This window comes from Panthera tigris, chromosome D1, assembly GCF_018350195.1.
Source record: "Panthera tigris isolate Pti1 chromosome D1, P.tigris_Pti1_mat1.1, whole genome shotgun sequence".
Taxonomy (NCBI): domain Eukaryota; kingdom Metazoa; phylum Chordata; class Mammalia; order Carnivora; family Felidae; genus Panthera; species Panthera tigris.
The window spans coordinates 89,300,849-89,317,077 of NC_056669.1; the positions used below are offsets into that span (position 1 = coordinate 89,300,849).

At 50.1% G+C, this 16,229-nt stretch overlaps 1 protein-coding gene across 12 annotated transcripts in view; it reads left to right on the plus strand.

The window, feature by feature from the left end:
- The window catches only part of PRR5L (proline rich 5 like), a 76,999-nt gene that overhangs the window by 43,825 nt on the left and 16,945 nt on the right, over positions 1 to 16,229 (plus strand). For 9 of the 12 annotated variants that reach the window (XR_006208665.1, XR_006208664.1, XM_042959439.1 and 6 more), the window contains exons 5-7: positions 5,961 to 6,018; positions 10,869 to 10,960; positions 14,142 to 14,279. Coding sequence is in view for 10 of the 12 variants with exons in the window: in XM_042959439.1 (XP_042815373.1) it covers positions 5,961 to 6,018; positions 10,869 to 10,960; positions 14,142 to 14,279 (288 nt within the window). In the remaining 2 variants the exon portion in view is untranslated. The remainder of the gene's footprint in view (positions 1 to 5,960; positions 6,019 to 10,868; positions 10,961 to 14,141; positions 14,280 to 16,229) is intronic. The other 3 variants (XM_042959445.1, XM_042959443.1, XM_042959444.1) reach the window with 2 other exon arrangements.

Genomic DNA, 16,229 nt, shown 5'->3' on the forward strand with positions numbered 1-16,229 from the left:
AGCCCGAATTCACCCTCTACCACTGAAATGGTGCTAAATGAAGGATTCGCATAAGTAGCAAGTTTTTCATCTTTTTCACACTCCCATCTGGGGATTTCTGTCTGGTCTTATCACACTGCCACATCCCCTCCCCGCCCCCATCCACACACCAGGACTGGTTTATTAGGAACTCTCTGGGCTTGGGGGCGAGTCGTGTTTATAAGGTTGCTTATCTAGGAAGGCATCCAGGTTCACAGGAAATGCAGACATTACCTTAGAGATGATGGCTGTACTTTCAAAGCTGCAGCAGGGAAAAAAGGAGGTGGCCCATAGTTTCCATCCCTGGCTTAGTGCCAGTGCCAGGAACCTTTGTGGATCTTGATATCACTGGAAACATGCCTGGAGTAGAAAAGAATTGTTGGCTAACAAGAGTTCTCCGTAGGCAGAGTGGCATGCTTCTAGATGCCTCCGGGGTAGGAAAGAATGTCTCATTTGGGAATGGAGCCCACCCAGGAGCCACGTGTGAGCCTTGCTGGACAGTGAGTGTGTGTGGATAGCGGAGAGGGAGGCCCTGAGGAAGTACTTTGGGGGAGGCAGAATTTGAGAAGCTGGTAGCAGGGTTGGGCAGCGGAAATGGCCCAGCTGGATAGAGGTTTCATGGCGGAACTCCGTCCCATCACCCGAGATTGCTAAACGGACTGCTCCCCGTATGTGTGATCCTGAAGTGGATCTCCTCTCCCTTCCCCTTTGGGCAAGGACACAAGAAACCTCCCCAGTGGACAGGGCAGAAGAACAGGATGGCTAAAAGCACCAGACCTTCTTCCGGGTGGGTCTGGATTCCCATCCTTGCTGGAACGCTCACTGGCTGGGTAACTGCAGGCATGTCACTTAACCTGTCTGAGCCTCAGTTCTCTTAGTGATACGCTAGCTGAGATCATGGTACCGACTTCAAGAAGTTGATGTGGTTACTAGATGAGATGTTGTAGATGCAAAGTCCTTGGTATTTAGGGAGCGGTCAACATACAGTAGCTATTTGTATCTTTATATATATTTTTTTATTATTGCTAAAATAAACCAGGGGAATATAATGGGGGTTTGGATTCAGACCAATCTGGGTGCTAGCTCTGGTCTCACATCTGCTAGTTGCTACTCTGAGCCTCCGTTTCTTCATCTGTACAAAAGGCATAGTTTGTGGCAAAGGTACAATGAGCTAGTTAGTGCATGCAAAGGGTTTAATACAGTGCCTGACGAGAGTAAAAACCAGTGAATAACTCTACCATCATTCTTCCTCCTTCTTCTTCTTCTTCTTCTTCTTCTTCTTCTTCTTCTTCTTCTTCATCATCATCATCATCATCATCGTCATCATCGCTAAAGCAGTGGCAGGCAGCCTTAGCATTTACAGGATTCCTGCTGTTGGAAAGTTCTTTCCTCTGGGAAGATGGGTTAGTGTCCTTCTCCCCACCCCCACTCCCCAGCCTGTGGGTTCCCTGTTTCCCTGAGTCCCTCCGGTGGGTTTAGGGAAGTACCTGCTTGACAAGAGGTGCACACTGTTGACAAACCCACCTTCTCCTCTGTCCTCCCCTGCCTCCTCCTGCCTGCCCTCCATGATCACCTAGGATGAGCTGAATCTGTCCCACCCACTCAAGATTGGGTGGTTTTGGATGCTTTTCCCCAGACATCCTTGTTTTTTGGGTTTTTTTTTTTTTTGCATTTTTCCTAGCTGAACCTCATTTTTCTGTTGGTGGCGTATTTTTTGATGTCTTAGACGTGTCAGCTGTCTTTCACATCCAGGCTCCTCTGCTGCTTGATTCAAGTGATGTGTATTCCACATCTAAGTTCATTTATGGGGTGGGGGCAAGGCACCAAGTAACAATGGGCCTCATTCCCAGTCCCAAGTCATTTCCTAGGTGGCTGCTATTTAATGTAAACGGTTGTTGGCTCCAAGACATCGGGCCGGGGAGGTGGTGCGGTTGCCGCCATTGGGCAGGGAACGGGACCAGAGAAAGGTCAGGTTCTTCCCAGCCCTGGCACCACACAGCTCCATCACCACGGCCTGCAGCAAGCATGTCCTCGGCGCCTTCCAGAATCATGCCTTTGTTAAGGGCCGGGAATGCGGTGAGGCGAGTTCCAGGGAGAAGAGATGCTTAAAAGGACAGACCGTGCAAGATGGATGCCTGAGTCAAGGCTGGTTCTTTTCGTTTTCCTTTGTCCTTTTGGGGGGAAGGAGGGGGATGTCTCAGCAGCCTTAAGCCCCACAGATGTCCAGTTGGCGTATCCTGAGGTGAAGCGAGCAGCATACAGAGTGGCCGCAGCCAGGGTTGGGGAGGTCGGTCTCCCTTTCCCGTGGGCCTGCTGCTGCAGCCTGTGGTGGACAGGAGACCCCCCGCGAGAGATCGGAACCTTTGCACCCTCAGTACACACATCCAGGATGGTCAAGAGGCCCTCCCTGAGTTACCAGCACCTGAGCCACAGCTCTGCCAGCCCTGGGGTGGGGAAGGCTGCCCCCAGGGCCCCTCCCCAGGTGCTGCAGGGCCTGCCCCAACCCTACCCTCCCTGCATTTGGGCCTGGGCCCCCCAGCATTTCGGGGAATAAGAGGACAGTGTGGGGGTGGAGGCAGGGTGAGGGAGACCCTGTGGGACCAGTACGCGCAGGGGTGGGGGAGTGGGGGGCGAGCAGGTGTGGAAAAATCCTCCTGGGGAGGTGGTAGGAGGCAGGACCACAAGTGAACCCTATCAGATTTCACTTACAAAACACAAGTTTGAAGATAAAAAATACTAAAAATTAAAATGGCAACTGCAGAGCATTAAACCCCAAGCAGGAAGCCCTTCAGGCCATGAGGCCCAGAGGAACATAGGACCATTTGGAGGGTAGGAGCCTGTGTGACTGCAGATTCCCAGGAGAGAAGACTGTTGGCTCAGTTTGAGACCTGGGTCAGCAATGGGATAGGAAACAGGCCAATCAGCTAAGCCGGAGATGCAGGCTGTGATCAAGGGGTTTGAGCTTGCACAGTGGGGCACAGATCCATTGAGTGCATGGCGGGAGATTCTCTGGAGAGCAGGGGCTGTGGGCTAGGCTGGGCCCAGTGATCCTTCCTCTGCGTGCACGTGACAAACAAAAGCTGGAGACCAGTTATTCAGCTGTAAAATAAGAGCAAAATCTACAAATGCCTACGGATAGAAGAATCTGCAAGATGCTTTTGAAAGGTGCTTTAGTTTCCTGGAAAAGGACGAGTCCACCGAAACAGCCTCAGAACTGCGTGTGACCAGTGGATTTTGACCACAGGGCTGGGGAGATGGCAGAATATGGCTAGAGGCTCCTTAAATCCCCTCCTGAGCCCAAGTTTCTATTGCTCTTATTTTGGCCTAAGTTATAGAACTGCCATGCTGTGTATCATGAGGATTTTAAAAGAGTATTTTCTTTTCCATTTCTCCATAATACACAAATCATTCCTTTTCATTGAAAAAAAAAATGCCTTTTTTTCTTTCCCCAAATGTCTCCTTGAAGGGGGAGAAGTAGGAGAGAGAGGGAAGAAGAACCTGAGCCATCTTTTAAAGCTTATCCCTTAAGGTACAGATACAGAGTGATTTTTATCAAGTAAAGAAAACGTCCACAGATTTAGGGACCCTGTATCACTTTCTCCCCTCTTCTACATATTCTGTCTCTTATCTTGATTTCTTAAAAGTTCAAAATGGGCTTCAGCACCAAAACAGGCAATATATATATTCAGCCAATGTTTATTAACATCTGCTATGTTTGGGGCACTGTTCTCAGAGCAGTAAGAAATGACCTTCACCCCTAAGGACCTAGTGAGTATGATACAGGGTTTGAATTTGTTTCTTTAACTCATGACATCGCCTGGACTAGGCTTTTATCTCTCTGTTGTCAGTACTTCCTGTTCTCCCACCACTCTACCCCCACCCCTGCCATTTAAAATGTAGACGTCATAGGACAAAGTCACAAAAACTGCATTAAGAGGGAGGTGCAATCACATTCACAGGTGCATTGCAGAAACATGACATCTTGGAAGGTTGTAAAGTTGTTTTGGAAGAAGCCTGGGACATCTGTGTTGGCATCAGAGGTGTGACAGAGACTAATGGCATCAGGAGCCCTTGCACAGAGCACCCAGGGGAAGTTCTGAGAACTTCACCTGGATGGGTGATAGGGACCCACACAGAGACTTGAGGCCCCAGCTGCTCAGAAACATGCAGGTGGAGCGACTGCCTTCTGGAAGGCACCTGCACAGTCCTTTCCTGTCCAGCCCGGCTGTCACAGAGCCTTGCTTCTGATAGTCTAAATTTGGTGCAGTGGTGTTTTCTTGCTTTCTGACCCAGAAGCTGTTGGGATTCATTTGCTTGGCTGGAAGGTGGAGAATGCAGGTGGGGTCTCACTGAAACTACCTCTCTGTTCTATCGTTCTGTGTAAAGGAATTGATTTTTGTCTCCTTTAACACAGTTGGTGTTCTCCTAGAAGATGTCATTCTGACTTTGAGTTGGGGTTCCATCTTGACACTAAACGCTGGCCAACTACTTTTTGAAGTTAGTTGAAAGAGATGAATTCATCTCTTGTGAATTTTAATAGGGCTTCTGAAATTTGGTTTATATGTGTGAGTCACAGAAATGTGACAGTTCCTTTGACAAAATATTTTAATATATTTGATGTAGGCCCATTCATTACCGACTCTCTTTAACTCCCACTCCTTTGTGAAGATAGATGGGCTAAGAGAACAGCTATTATCATCAGTGCCCATTACCACTGAGTACTAAGGACATGAGATACTGTGTGTGTGTGTGTGTGTGTGTGTGTGTGTGTGTGTGTAATGACTAAGTCTTATAAGAACTTTATGATGTTGCTGGTATGGTGCCATTTTACAGCTGAGGAATTCAAGTATTAGAGAAAGTTCAAGATCACGCAGCTCGAGTGTGGCCGAGCTGGGACTTGAGCCCCCGTCTGATATCCAAATTCTTTCCACTCTGCTATGCACGAGGGTTTGCATCATTGTCATCGTTGCAACAGGGTTTTAAGGTTTTATAAAGGAGAATACTAAGAAATGCATTAGGTTTTCTGTAGGATACAGATCACCATGGGCCCCCTGCCCCATAAGCATAGGACTTTGATAATCTGATAATGTGAGGTGAGTGGAGAGGCACCAGCGCATCCTTGCTCTTGGAGCTTCCGTGACCTGTGAAGAGGCTGCTCCACTTATGGGACCAGCGCTAGCCCCTCAAGGGGGCTCTGGGTGGGGAGACTTGCTAGAAGGCAACAAAGCAGAGTGGGGAGAACATGGCTTCTGGAGCTAAGAAGACCTGGTCTGTCTCCTGTAGGCGGTCTCTTCACTGACCATCAGTAAAGTGAGGGTCATGGCACCAACCGGATAGGACTGTTGGGAGGGTAGCAATTAGGTGAAATGAAGGATATAAACCCTCTGACGTGCGCAGAACACTCAGCAGTTGCTAGGTACAATTGCACAAGGACTTAACCGTACTCTCTCTTTCCACAGCTTTCCATGCACACCCTCACTGGTGGACACATACTCACGGCTGCTTAAGGTTTTGCATACAGTCTCTTTCATGCTTGCGTGGGAAACCCTAAATTCATCTCTTAAAAAAATATATTATCTCTGCACAATTTCCCGTTACCTCAACGCTCCCTTTTCTGAGTTTAGATGAAGGGCTTGAAGGACATCGGGTGTCCACCACAGGCCTGCCGTAGGACTCAGCCAAGCCTGTGGCATGCCTCCTCCCTGCTTGGAGGGATGGAATGGTGGTTGAGTTTGGCTCTCGTCTCCCTCGTTTGCCGTGGGATGTCTTGTTGACTTCTCCCGAAGCCTGATCTTCCAAGAGGACGGATGGCTTCTAGTACTTGGAAGCGTGACTGGCATCCAAGGGCCCAGAGCCCCGCGCCCTCGCCCATTGGACGTGGAAGAGGTTTTGTCGGTGCGTGAAGTAGCCCAACCCTTGTGTTCTTTGTTCTCTCTTGACAGAATCAGCTTCTTGCCAAAGGCCTGTTGTTTGTGGAGGAGAAGATTAAGCTGTGTGAAGGCAAGTACAAGGCAGCCCTCGTACAGTGGGCCCTGTGACTCAGCCTCTGCTGTTTGGACAGCTGAAATGCTTCTGTCCAAGAGTGGCAGGCTCCAAGTGAGTGATTCACCCCGTCTCGCGCTCCCCCCGCGAGCGGCCTCACTTGCTTGGAGCCAGCCACTGTGGCTGTGCCAGTCAGATCTGTATTTTGAAAAATGAGGTGGGATTGGGGTGGTCTTCTCCGAGAACCCTCGCCGAGGGTGTTTCACGGGATGCGTGCTGGTGGTCCCCTGTGGAGGGATAAATTCTACCACGGATCCTGACATGCTGTTCTCCCTGGTCTGACCCAGGCTATTTCTAACTGGCCTTTTTCATCTTAGTTGAGGTCCTATATGACAGGAGGCCTACCTGTTTGGGGGGCATTAGGCTAAACAGGCCCCTGCTGAATGGCGTATGATTTCATAGGCAATGGAAGATTCCTGGCCTTAAAAGATTTTAGAGCCCAGCGGACAGAATAGAAAGGCACCGAATGGAGATGGGAGATGGGACCAAGGCAAGAAGTGGCCAACCCCGGGACTCTATCAAGGGCTACCTCTCAGCTGCCTCCAAGGTAGATTCTGACCTTAGCTTACCACCTACTTCTTCGGTGACTTTTGCCAAGTTTCTAGTTCCTTTGAGCCTTGGTTTTTACTGATTATTTATTTTTGAAAATTTTTTATTAAAATTTTTTTAAGTTTATTTTGAGAGAGAGAGAGAAATAGAAAGAGAGAGAAAGAGAATCCCAAGCAGGCACTATGCTCAGCGCAGAGCCCAGTGCAGGGCTTGAACTCATGAACTGTGAGATCATGACCTGAGTCAAAATCAAGAGTCAGATGCTTAACTGACTGAGCCACCCAGGCGCCCCGGTTTTTTATCATTTTTAAAATGACCAAATGGGCTAAGGGTTATAAGGAGTAGAAGGAGTGTACCTGGCGTAGCACCATACTTGGCATGCTGTAGGTCCACAAACTGGTTTCTTCTTCTTTTTTTTTTTTTTTTTTTTTTTGGTACCTCTATCTGTAGGTCAAATTTACTACTAGTCCCAGACATATCAGGCCATAGAGCATCCCTTTTTTTTTCACCTCCATTCCCTGGGAAAGAGATTCTTGTTCCATGAAGTGTCCCCTGGGAAGACAAAGTAGGAGACAAATGAGAAGCTGACACCGGAAAGTTCCGGTGCTTGGCCCACAGTAGGTGCTCAGCAGACCTTTGGAAGAATAGAGATTAGAAATTAACTTCCATATATGTGACAGCTGACTGAACTTGTAGCCTTGTTTTCCTTCCATATAGCTGTATTCAGGCTTTTTCAACCTTGTAAACACCCACTAGCCCAGGGCCTTAGTTTTAAGTGAGTGGCTTTGACAGGGATTTTGTGCCCCTTTTGCATTTAACAGCCGGGCCAGTACACAAGTATGGAAGGTGGCTGCCTAGTAAAGGGGGGGAAGGGAAGCGTGGTCTCTGGCCACATTATTTGTCTGTAAGTCACCTGAGGGGTTACTATATGCTCCTGCAAGTGTGGGAAACCAGCTTCATGGAAAAGATACCGAGCAAAACCAGGTCTGTAAGTGTTTTCAGGGAAGAGTCGATGTCTCTTATTCCAGTGACGCTTGACACGGATACATTTGGAGTGAAGGCTCAGAAATGGTGCTGAATGGGGTAAATGAAGGTCATCTGAGGTTCTCTGCCTCTGCCCTAAAGCACGCCATGGGGCACCAGGGCGGGTTCTCCCCGGGTCCGTGCTGGCCGTGAGGTCTGCATGTCACCTCTGCACAGTGAAAGAGGTGGAGAACCTTGAAGGGCCTTTCCTGTCTTCAGCCAGAACTTCTCCACTTTTTTATTTCATGTATTACAACCCCACGAAAGATTTTATTTGACAGAAAGGATTCCCTTGCTATAGGATCCATCCTATCACTGAACAGACCGTACTCTGTTGACCTGATTGTTTTATGGACACATTGTACGTGTGTCCCTTATGGCCGCAGAAAGGACAGAGGCAGCTCTTATCCTTGTGTTGATCTTTTGTGGGCAGGATCTGCCGTGTTTCTTCCAGGAATCTTTCCCAGAGCTTTCGTGGCGTTGACCGTAAGGAGTCCCTGATTCCCCTTCTATGGGCTTCCGGTGATCTAAACTCCTGTGGCACATTTAGAGGACAGTTTTTATAGGGTGGTTGTCTAGAAGCCTCTGTGCAGCCCCCTTCATCTTTGCAGGGAGCTAAGTCCTTAGGGGCTGTTTCTGGAGGTGAAGTCACCTCCCTGAAACTCTTTCTTCCCCGGGGTCACCCTGTTTTGTTAGCCTGTGTCAGTCGGACATTCTTCTCTGAACACTTTCCAAAACCTCCATTACTCTGTGAAGTTCGAAGCCAGCAATTAGACCCGGGTTCCCAGGAGAGGTGCCTTTCTGCTGCTGGGTTGAAAGATTACCTCATGTGCTGACGAACTCTCCGTCCTGGCGGTGGAGGGGAATAAGCGGGCACCGGCACGGATCTGCAGGATTCTCCTGCCCTTCCTTCGTGTCGGGAAGGCCTCTGCTGGGCTTTGTAATGGAAGGCTTAGGATACAGGCCGTCAATAAAGCAGCTGGAATATAGCCTTTTCTCCTGTGCAGTACGTTCCCCGGGTGTTGGGTTCACCTTGGTTTTGGGTACCAGGATGGCTTAACATGTCAGATGTTCCTTTTGAGCTCCCCGACTCCTCCCTGCCACGAACTAGCATAGCCTACATTTGAAAAGATTGGTTCGTTCAGCCATCTACCAGGCACTTTGCTAGGTGCTGGGGACACGGTGGTGAACAAAACCATCCTAGGATTCCAGGCCCTCGTGGATTAGCTCATAACCCAGTGGTGAAGAGAGAGATTAATCAAATCATTATGAAATATAACACTGTAACTGCACCAGGTACTAAGAATACAGTCTGGGGCACCTGGGTGACTCGGTTGGACGTCCGGCTTTGGCTCAGGTCACGATCTCGCGGTTCGTGGGTTCGAGCCCCGCATCGGGCTCAGAGCCTGGAGCCTGCTGGGATTCTCTGTCTCCCTTTCTCTCTGCCCTTCCCCTGTTCCTGCTCTGTCTCTCTCTCAAAAATAAATAAAAATTTAAAAGATTAAAAAAAAAAAAAAGAATACAGTCTGTAGGAGGGAGGTTTGACCCATGGGTGAGACTTTGCTATAGAAATGATGCTGGGGCTGAAACTAAAAGAATAGGCAGATGTAGGTGAGGCAGAAAGAGGGGTAAAGAATAGTCTAGGCAAAGGGACTAGCACATGCAAATGCCCTGTGGTGTGCAGAGCATGGTGAGCCTGAGGGACTGAAATAAAATCCACATACTTAGGGGAATAGAGAAGGAGGGTGAGGATGCAGAAGAAGGAAACAGACTGTCCCCTCCAGATTGCCCGTATTGCAGATGTTTCCTTGATCTAAGAGCAAAGGAAAATGTTGGAGCTAATTATTAAGTCCTGTTGTGTCCTGTCCTATGTTGGGGCTAAATGTTAACCCCCTTCGCTCACCAGCCGCAGCATCTGCGAAAGCCTGTACCCTTGATACTTGTGATTCATTCACTCAAAGATTTCTAAAAAGCAATTTATTGATCTGGCAACATGCCAGGCACTAGAAATAATAATGGTGGAGCGGGACAGACAGGACCCAGATGCCCATCCCATTCTAGGAGAGGAGACAGAGAAGTCAATCAGTGATTCCAACAACGTGTAATTAGCACTTTGTGAGGCAAATTACAGGGGACTATGGATTTGCATTTTCCCCTAGCGTGTGTCTCTCCAAGCTTTCAAAAATCCACGCATCTTCGGCCCCACTAGCTGCTGGTTCTGCCCTTGTTCTGTTCTCTCTCCCAGCCACTGCTTTTATTGTCCATTAAATTAATAGGCGGAAGAGGCTAAATGAATCTTTCAAGATCTGTTCAGTGGAACTGGCAGTGTTTTGCCAAACGCATCTTTCAGTGTCTAATCTTGGCTGACCCAGTTTCTCGGCCTCAGATGAGCAAAGACGGTGCCCAATCAGCTCTGTTATCTAGGTCATTAAAAAGCAGCCACCGTGCAGGCTCCTCTCTGCCAGTGCCGGCCTTTCCTGCAGGTGCGCGGTTCCTGGCATGGCCTTCTGGTGGCATTGGGTGACCCATGTACACCCAGCCTGGGAGCGGTGCCTGACCAATGGCTCAGGATCCCAGGGGTGAGCGTAAGTATAGCATCAGGAGGCGGGGCCTGAGTTCTGCAGGTGCTATGCTGCCTCCCTCCCCCCGCTGGTTATTGCAAACCAGTGGGTGGAAGTGACAGTTTCCAGGCCCTTCTTTTCACCTCCTTGTCCCAACAGCTCAAATCCAGAATAAAAACCCAGTGTTGTAGTGATTAGAAAATCAAAACAATATATAATTGTGCACGTGATCGTCCCAGATAATGTTGGTCAAGGGCATGGATTCTGGAATCCCAGCTCTGCCTTCTAGCCGTGTGATGTTAGGCTAGACACCTGGCCTGTCTCTGAGCCTGTAAAGTGAGGGAATAGTTTATTCATGAAATGTAGACGAGAAGTTTAGTACAGTGCCTGAGAATGTTGTTACCATTCTCACCACAGCAGCAACTGTTCTGTGATTTCCAGACTTCAGCTCCCTTTCCTGGATTGGGGGATAGAAGACATATTTGCCTCTTTTCGGTTAAGTCTTTCCACTCATTCCCACATTTACTTGTAGCAATGCCTCCTAGATGAAATGTAGGTCATGAGTTACCTGCTCCCATGCTCCCTTTGATACGGAGCAGTCTCTAGCCTCTCCTGCAAGTAATGACAAATTCTTTTTCTTTCTTTCTCCCCTCCCATCTTCTCGCCCTCGTGTAGGTGAAAATCGCATTGAGGTTCTGGCTGAAGTGTGGGACCACTTCTTCACTGAGACTCTCCCCACCCTGCAGGCAATATTTTATCCAGTTCAGGTCAGTCTCGGAGGAACGACCTCCTGCCGGCCTCAGCACTCTTGTCTCATTCCTTGGCCTTTGCCAGCTCGGGCCTCCTGGTGAACTGGGGAGAGGCAGGACGTTGGGTGCCTGAGTCGGCTAAGGACCTCGGAGCTCTTTGAAGGGCTCTCTGGTCTGTGTTTAGCATCTGACCTCCGGCAAAGAGAGAGCGCCTGCGTAACTAGCAATTTGTAGGCTCTCCTCACCCTCTTGGTTTTGAATATGCCTTGTATGTTCTCGGAGTGGTTTGTTTCTTCCAGCTTCTCAGAAGCAGAGATGGGGTAGGGAGACTGTTTTCTTTTCTGTCCCTTTCTTTCTTTGTTCCCCCTCCCTTTCTTTGAAGCACAATTTTAAGGCAGGGTTCCTGTTGTACCAAACTGTGGGAAAGGAATAATGTTTCTTGCCCTCTGTAAGGGATTCCCGAAGACAAGTAGCCACATGATGTAGCAGAAAGAACAGTAGACTGAGAATCAGTAGTTGGTCCTGGGCAAACTCATTTCACTTCTCTGAGCATAGCTCGGTTTCATCTGCAAAATGTGGAATTTTGTGTGAGCAGTGAGTAGCATCTCTTTGGTATTATTGTGTGACCTGGGCTTCTCCTAACACTTGAGGTGATTTCCTTCCATCTTTCCGCAGAGTCTAATAGTAGGACGAGGCATTGCCAGTGCAGAGTAGATGCCCCCGAAGGCAGGTGTACCAATCGATGTTCCTCTCCCAGACTCACCTCTCCATCCTGCATTAACACTGCCCCCCCCCCACCCCGCCCCTGGGCTTAAGGCTCCTATCTCACCTGGCTTTGGGGAAGTGTGGGTGTGGGGCATAGCAGCTGAGCCATTAACAGTGGTAGGAATGACCCTGGTACCAGACCTAAGGGCCCACATGCTTTGTTTGCTCTGAATGGTATTTTATGGGAGCTTGGAATTCTTTTAAATATGTATCCGTATTTAAAATTGGGAAGTTATGCCTACAGAGCTCCTTTCCATTTCTGGCCTGCCCCTAACAATTTTTAGTAGAAGCCTCTGGCCTGCACAGCTCACTGCTCTTTTGATCCCTTCCTTTATCCTCGGGTCCATCCTTTACCCCCGTGAGGGGGTTTGCAGCATTTATGTAGACAGTTCAGCCCCCGTACCCTGTGATAGTCACTAGGCCAGCACTGGATCCTAAGAAGACAGACCTAGGGGTAGGATTCCCAGATTTAGCAAATAAAATGACAGGATGCTGAGTTAAATTTGAATTTCAGATCAACAATGAATAATGCAACATTTGGGACGTACTTCTACTAAAAAATGATTCACATTCTACTGGACATCCTCTGTTTTATTTGGCATCCTGTTGGCGGGGGTGTATAGACCCGGGTCTCTCTCTTGGGACCTGGTGGGCATGGAATTTCAAGGGGTGGGTGTATCCAGATGGGTTTAGAATGGAAGTGTGGCATCCGAGTGAGCATGGCCCTGGGACAATCGTCAGATGGCCAAGAAGGGCCCTCACGTACATCCAAGCGGGAGCCCAGCTGTGAGGGTCTGAGGACGTTACTGTCCTGCTTCTCTCGAAGAATCAGAAGCTCCGGTGACAGGTGATGCTGCCCGTCCATCCGCTTCGCCACACACGGTTTCCCAAGTGCTGTTGCTGCCGCTGCTGTTGCGGACACCCCACCGCGGGAAGCCCTGAGTTAGCGGTTCTCGCTACTGGTGGTAACACACCGAGGTGTCTGTTTGTCCGGCTAGATCCTTCTTAGAGCCCCCTGCCTGGATGGGTGTCTGACACCTACTTCCTCATTGGACAGTGTGGTTTTGAGTACCTACTGGGTTCAAGGGTGTGGAAGCTTGCCTTCATCTTCCTACCTCATAAGGGGAAAGGAACCCTGGAGGGGAAGCGAGGGCAGAGACCTAAGAGACAGGCGGTCAGTGTCGAGTGCTGGCGTGTGGGGCAAAAAGTAGCAACCGTAGCACCTTAAGGCGGTGGGGAAGGCAATCAGGGAGGGGGGTGGTTGACCCGAGCCTGGAAGGCACTGGTGGTGGTTATGTGCATCTCTTGGTGGAGGGAGTGGGGGGATGCGGGGATGGCAACCCTAAGGAGTTAACGGGAAATGTAAAACTTCCTTAAGCCTTGGCAGACTTGTGGGATGAAAAGCTACATCCTGTTTGGCAGGTGCCTTGATGATATCTTTGGCTCTCCCATGAGCAACCCATCTTTGGTGTGTGCTGTATATACATGTGCAAAGGAGAGTCTAGGAAAGAGGCCCTCCTTTCTCTTTTGGGAAACTTTGGCAGCTCTAAAATCAACCGGTTAATGTTTGAGATCCAGCTCTTCCCTGGATATAGTACCATAACCCTGTCCTTCAGGGTTTTCATCTGCGGGGTAGGTTTTGTAATAGTACCTATCCGAAAGGGTGGCGACTAAACGTGTTACTTCCATCTAAAATATTTAGAGTCATGGCTTGCACATGGAGCTTGGGTAGTATCAGCTCTTAGGATTATTAGTTATGTTCATCCTCCGCCTGCACCCTGCATGGTCAGAATGAGTCCCTGTATTAAGCAAAGTTGAGGAAGCAGCCTTGAAAGTGGGGGCCAGGGCTAGTGTTGATCTTTTCTCTCGCTTCCCCCCATCTTCCTTTCTTCCTCCTTCCTGAATGCCCCTTGCCCCCCATGACAGCATAGCCCCCATGTATCTTGTACCATCTTGGGTCACTTAGGCGGATTGAGTGAGTCACACCTTATCTTTTTTTCCTTTAATGTTTTATTTATTTTTGAGAGAGAGAGAGAGAGAGCACAAGTTGGGGAAGGGCAGAGAGAGAGGGAGACACAGAATCGGAAGCAGGCTCCAGGCTCCGAGCCGTCAGCACAGAGCCCAGCACGGGGCTCGAACGCACAAACTGTGAGATCATGACCTGAGCTGAAGTCGGACGCTTAACCGACTGAGCCACGAGGCACCTCTGAGTCACACCTTAATCTTAAATGAAGTTTTCATTCGGAAGGACGGGGGGAGAGGAAGGGGCCAAATCTTCGACTTTTTAGCAGTCTTCCCCCCACCCAGGTCTGCAAACACCTCATCCCGGCCCATCGTGGTGCTCTGTACACACTGGTTGTCCTGGAACCCCCGTGGTTAGTGGCATATTCTGCGGGCTCTCACCTCCCAGCCCTGCCCCCTCTCTCCTCTCCAGGGCCAGGAGCTGACCATCCGCCAGATCTCTCTGCTGGGCTTCCGCGACCTGGTCCTGCTGAAGGTGAAGCCGGGCGACTTGCTGCTGGCCCGGTCCCAGCCGCCCTCATCCATTGTCCAGATGTTGCTCGTCCTGCAGGTGGGTGAGGCCCCGGTGGAGATGTGGCCACCTGGCCAAGGGAGGAAGAGACCCTGTGGGACGGCGGAGGGACCAAACGACTTGAACGTCTTAGCTTAGCTCGTATTCTTCAGTGTAGCTATTCCTGTGCCTTAGCGCATTTGTTCCCTTGCTGTACCTCCACTGAGCGCCTGTGAGGCCCCTGGCACCGTGCTCCATGCTGGGATCCCAGTGGGGGCCAGAGAAGCAGGTCTTGTCATTCAGGAAGCACCTTCCCCCCTCTCCTGCATGTCAGTGATCCATAAATCACACGCGACCACAAGAGCCTGCTGTAGCCTAGCTGAAGCCAGACCAGGAACTCCCTAGAGGGTTCCCGGGCAGGTGGGCACCCTGAGAGACTACAGCCAGAAGTAAGACCACATCAAGCCCCAAAGCTGCCAGCCTTTCACCACTTATCAGTCTTGCCTTGTTTCTCTCTGCTGCTACCTCTCCTGGCCCTGCCCGGTGCCTCGTGGACTTGGTGTCTCTCCCTTTCTCCCTCCTTCTGCAGAATTGTATTCAGTGCTTTGGTTTGCACCTGACCAAACGTGGCATCCCCCACACAACTCCCGTGTTTCCACCAAGAGCTGACCCAGATGGTTGTCTCTTAATCCCAGTTCTGAATCAACAGTGGGAAGATGAGCTAATGCTACTGGCTGATTTCTGAATCAGATAATCCAAACGACCACCTTATGAGGCGGACAGTGTTGTTATTCCCATTTTACAGATGAAGAAATGGAAACCCGGGAAGTGTGTGTTTGTCCAAGCTCCCTCAGTAAGAGGTAGTAAGATTCAGAGCTATGTACACTCAGGGGAAAGAATTGGATTTGTCTAGCTCTGGCTACACGACTCCCCTTTGCCAGTCAGCCATGACCTTGGGTCGAGTACCATAAACATGGCGTCAGGGAGCCCGATCCGATGGACGGGGGTGCATAATTCCCAAGAAACAGAGCTGCAGCCCAGGGACAGCCCCAGAAGATGGCAACTATGCCTCCACCTCTGTACCAAGTTCAGCTGCCACAGCATCAGGTCTGAGCCGTTCCCCAGGGCGGCCGGTTCCATCCTTGGTCAGGCTGGTGGTGACCCCGCTGCCCTCTTGGCAGGGGTAGAACAGCAGGCTTGGGGCCCTGGTCTCCCCCTCCCCCAGCTGCTGTTGCCTTCTGGCTGTCTAAGCTAGGCCGTCCTTCTGGGCATTCTCCCCCTTTCCTGAAGTCAGAGGAGCAAGAGCTGCCTAATAGGACGAGGGGGCGCTTAAATGTCTGGAAAGCCAGCTCAGGCATGTTTATGGCAGGGAAGGAGAAGGTGTGGGGGTCAGAAAGTGTGTGTGTGGGCTCATGTCTGGGATGCATAAAGCAGAGCTTGCGTCCCATGGAAAAAGTCTAGAAAATGAGCCCTTTAGGGTTCGGATAGGATAATTGGGAAAGAGGAGTTGGGCTTTCCCCCTCTTACTTCCATTTATAATATTTTAGGGATGACAGATGTCCTTTATTGTTGTTGCTGTTTGTTCTTTTGGAGGGAGAACTGGGGTGGGGGTCCCCACCTGCTGACAGTAGACCAAAAAGGACTGTCTCTGTACTAATGAGAAATGCCCACCACGTTCCCACATTGGACAACCCAAGAATCACATGAGAAAGCCGCTGTCATCCCCCCAAAGCCCCGTAGAGGTTAGCCTGCTTGCCTGGGAGATGCTTCCTTCATCCATCCTGGCCCCCAGTCCACACCGCTGTCTGTGGGGTTCCCGGTGGGATCTTAGGAGAGCAGCCCAGTCTGTACCCTGGCCTCCGGTCCTCCCACCTCCCCAGCCTCACCTGGAAACTGCGGCCACACTGGCACCCCCTTTGTGTCTCCCTACACAGCAGAGTCTTCCAGGGTCCACGGTCCCCTTCAGGCCAAGGCAGGTCTGTATGTTTGCTCCTCCCTCTTGTTCCTTCA